Source organism: Priapulus caudatus, unplaced genomic scaffold, assembly GCF_000485595.1.
Source record: "Priapulus caudatus unplaced genomic scaffold, Priapulus_caudatus-5.0.1 Scaffold3083, whole genome shotgun sequence".
In the NCBI taxonomy this organism is placed as follows: Eukaryota; Metazoa; Priapulida; class Priapulimorpha; order Priapulimorphida; family Priapulidae; genus Priapulus; species Priapulus caudatus.
The window spans coordinates 15,835-20,321 of record NW_014580144.1 but is presented as its reverse complement, the minus strand read 5'-3'; the positions used below and the strand labels follow the sequence as shown (position 1 = coordinate 20,321).

At 55.0% G+C, this 4,487-nt stretch overlaps 1 protein-coding gene across 1 annotated transcript; it reads left to right on the top strand.

Annotated features, from left to right (window-relative positions):
- Positions 1 to 305: 305 nt before the first annotated feature.
- On the top strand, positions 306 to 1,805 carry LOC106819276 (the record flags this gene model as incomplete). Its single annotated transcript, XM_014823921.1, has 3 exons — positions 306 to 556; positions 1,223 to 1,469; positions 1,684 to 1,805. Coding segments are annotated over 3 exons (620 nt in total), but the record flags the coding sequence as incomplete, so codon positions are not given.
- Between the last annotated feature and the right edge of the window lie 2,682 nt (positions 1,806 to 4,487).

Genomic DNA, 4,487 nt, shown 5'->3' with positions numbered 1-4,487 from the left:
TACTGCTGCTGCTGCTGCTGCTGATGTTGCTGCTGCTGCTGTTGTTACTACTGCTGCTGTTGCTACTACTGCTGCTGCTATTACTGCTGCTGCTACTACTGCTGCTGCTGCTGCTGCTGATGTTGCTGCTGCTGCTGTTGTTACTACTGCTGCTGTTGCTACTACTGCTGCTGCTATTACTGCTGCTGCTACTACTGCTGCTACTGCTGCTGATGTTGCTGCTGCTGCTGCTGTTGCTACTGCTGCTGCTACTACTGCTACTCAGTACTCGTTACTCACTCATTCATTCGTTCGCTTCGTTACAGATGCGTTGTTAGCTGAGCTAGAGAGCACTACAGCGAAGCTCACCACACCCAGCTACGAGGGTCTGCAGACGCCTACACAGACGCCGACACAGACGCAGACACAGGTGCAGACACCGACGCCGCCCCGATCCCCGGACACCGCGAGACTCGTCACACTAGAAGTGGTTCCGTCACAGCAAGACGACGACGACGGCAGCAGCAGCAGCAGCAGCAGCAGCAGTGACAGTGACAGCAACAAGGACATGGATCCGGTGTGTGCTTCGTCACGTAACTACGAGAAAAATTGTTATCGTATAATGTTCGATATATACCGAACCTATATATATACCGATATATACCTGTTATCGACCGGGCAAAAAAAGGTTTATTCCCGGTTGGCTTACTTCCATTTTGCCTACGGCAAAATTCCCATTTCGTCTACCAGCAAAATTCCCAGTTGGTCTACACCTACTTCGCCTACTCCCAATTCGTCTACGCTCAAAATCGACCCCATTCCCATTTCGTCTACGATCGGTTTGTTCACAAAATAATCATTTATACATAATAAAATGTGATTTTGATTGGCATACATAGACTACAGGAACCAAAAGAAAACATAGGTACAAATAATGAGAACACAACTTGAGAAAAATGGAGACACAAAATTGGAACATACAATGGGACATAGTACAATGGGAGTACAATGGGACGTAGGCGAAATGGGAATATTATCGATTCGGAGACTAGGCGAAATGGGTGTAGGCGAAATGGGTGTAGGCGAAATCGGACGTAGGCCAACTGGGATGTTACCATCGTTGGTTAACACCAATGTTGAGATTTTGTTTCTGATGATAATACACCAGGTGCGTGTGCAGCAGACCACGCCCCCTTCCCGCACGCGCAGCCAATCGGAGTCGTCGTTTCTCATTGATTGACAGGCGGTGTACGACCAGCAGCAGCAGCAGCAGCAGCAGCAGAACGTGCGCACGGTGACCGTCGTCAAGACCGTCACGACGAAGACGACCTACAAGGGCGACCGCGACGGTTACCGTGGCGACGGCGGCGACGCGCCACCAGGGGGCGCCGGCGGCGAGGGCAGCAGCGTAGTGATGAGCAGTAACCTGACGGAGCTTGACCACCTGCTGGACGACCTAAACACCGCGCAGCAACATGGAGGCGCACCAGGTAGCCACCAGGGGGCGCCGCGTGGGCGGGTCGGTCACACGGTGATGGCGACAGCGCTTGTTTTTACTACGGCAACAATCTTATTTCGAGCGTGTGACGTCGAACCCCGCGAATGATAGAGGGCGACACTGTAGCTCAGCGTTCGGTGGGATGTCGTAGCGACGGCGGGCGCGTGTGACGGAGGCACTGTAGTGCTGTTCTTGTGTTTTTACAGGCGACCATAACGGGTACGCGGGCGGCGGCGGCGGCGCGGCGGTGGAGCCGGAACCTGAGCCACGGCCGTGCGTAGCCACCCTCATCAATGACCTAGAGAGTGCCGTACCTGAGGAGAGGTGAGGGAGGAGGGGGAGAGGGGAGGGAGGCCTCCCATCTCTCTCTACACTTCAGCTACATGTACTGGGGCAGCCTACCTCCCATCTCTCTCTCCTCCCTTACGACTACATGTACTGGGGCAGACTAACCTCCCATCTCTCTCTCTTACCTGGACCAGCTACAATCAGTACTGCGGGCAGCCTAAACTCTCATCTCCTCTCCCCTTACAGCTACATTGTACTGGGGCAGCCCTAACACTCCCATCTCTCTCTCTCTCTTCTCTCTTTCTCTCTCCCCTTAACACCACATGTACTGGCGGCAGAACTAACCTCCACTCTCTCTTCTTCCTGACAGCCGACATAGTACTGGGGCAGCCTAAACTATCATCTGCCTCTCTCGCCTCTACAGCTACATGTTTACTGGGGCAGCCTAACATCTCATCTTCTCCTCTCTCTTTCTCTCTCCTTTACCAGCTACCATGTCTGGCGGCAGCCTAAGCCTCCGCATACTCTCTCTTCTCCCTTACAGCTACATGTACTGCGGGCAGACTAAAACCTCCCATTCGTTCTCTCTCTTCCTGACAGAATACATTACTGGCGGCGCCTAAACTTTATCTCTCTCTCCCTTACAGCATACAATGTCACTGGGCAGCCTAACCTCCATCTCTTCTCTCTCTCTCTCTCTTTCTCTCTCCCTTACAGCTACATGCTACTGTGTGGCGGGGGACAGCCATAAACCTCCCATCTCTCTATCTCTCTCTCTCCCTCTCTCCCTTACAGCTACATGTTCACTGGGGCCCAACCTAACCTCTCATCTCTCTCCTCTCTCCTTACAGCGACAATTGTACTGGGGCAGACACCTAACTCCATCTCTCTCTCTCTTCTCTCTCTCTCTCTCTCTCTCTTCTCACTCTCTCTTCTCCCCTCTCTCTTTCTCATATACATTATATATACATATATTTAAATTTTTATTTATTTATTTGTAATTGTTATAACGTTGGAGACCTAGACAAGCCAGGGTACAGGAGGAGACCTAGACAAGCCAGGGTACAGGAGGAGACTAGACAAGCAGGGTACACAGGAGGAGACCCTAGACAAGCCAGGGTACAGGAGGAGACAACCTTGAAGTCTGAGAGAGAAGCCATGAGGTCGTCTAGTTCACGCGTAGCGGTGGATGCTGAGGGCTTCTCTACCTCACTGTACTGCGGCGGCGCCTGCCCTCTCGGTGAACACCTGTAACAACGTCAACATCATCATCATCAGATCATTCATCATCATCAGCAGCCAGCAGCAGCCACTCTCAGGCATCATTATCATCGATGCATCATCAGCAGCAGCAGCGAGCACTCATCATTCTCAGCATCATCATCAGCCATCATCATTATCATCATCATCATTCTCCCCTCCTCCCTCACCTCTCACCTCTCCCCCTCCTCTCTCCCCTCTCCCCATCCTCCCTCACCTCTCCCTCCTCTCTCCCCTCTCCCAATCTTCACTCACCTACTTCCCCTCCCTCTCCCCGCTTCCCTTCTCCTCACCTCTCCCCCGTCCTCCCCGCTCATTCCTCCTCTCTCCACCTCCCCTCTCCCTCACCTTTCCCCTTCCCCTTTCCTCCTCCCCCTTCGTCCCCCTGCCTCCCTCCATCTCTCCCTTCTTTCTCCACATCTTCCCCTCCTCCTCACCTCTCCCCTCCTCCACTCCCTCTCCCCCTCCTCACTCCCCTCATCCCCCTCACTCACCTCCCCTCTCCCCCTCCTCCCTCCTCTCCCCCATCCTCCCTCACTTTCTTTTGTCGTTCTTGCCCCCCTTCCCTCACCTCTCACCTCTCCTTCCTCTCTCCCCTCTCCCATCACTCCCGCACCTTTCCCCCTCACCTCTACCATTTCCCCTTCTCCTTCAACCTCATCCCTCTTCCCCTCCTCTCCCCTCTCCCTCCTCCCTACCTCTCACCTCTCCCCATACTCTTCTCCTTCCCACTACGCCCTCAACCTCTCCCCTCACCCTCTTCCCTCTTCGCCCTTCTCCCTCACCTCTCCCTGCTCCCTCATTCCTCCCCCTCTTCCCGCCTCCTCCCTCCCTCTCTCCCTTCCCCTCCCTTCCACTCCCTCTCCCCTCCTCCCTCCCCTCTCTCCACCTCCTTCACCTCCCCTAGTCCCCTCCTCCCTCACCTCTTCCATCTAGGTAAACGGCGCACTCTCATAGGCTCATTGGATGAGGGTGGCTACGCACAGAGCCGTGGCTCACGGTTCGGCATCTCCACCCGCGCCGCCGCGCTGCCCGCCGTACCGCTTATGGTCGGCCTGTAAAAACACGAAGAAACAGCCACTACAGTGCCTCCGTCACACGCACCCTCCGTCGCTACGAACATACCCACCGAACGCTCGAGCTCAGTGTCGCCCTCTACTCATCGCTGGGCGTTCGCACGATCAACAAACCGCTACGAAATAGCATGTTGCCGTTAGTAAAAAAAGCGCTGTGCCATCGCGATAGTAGACCGGACCCGGCCACGCATCTCTATCATACGGCGGGCGCCCCTGGTGGGCCTACTGATTGCTGCACGCCCTCCATGTTGCTGCGCAGGGTTCTACGATCGTCAGCAGCCGATGCTCAAGCTCCGTCAGGTTACTGCTCTCCTACGCTGCTGGCCCTCGCCCGCCGGCGCACCTCTGGTGGCGCCGTCGCGCCGGTCGCCACGGAAATTTTAAAA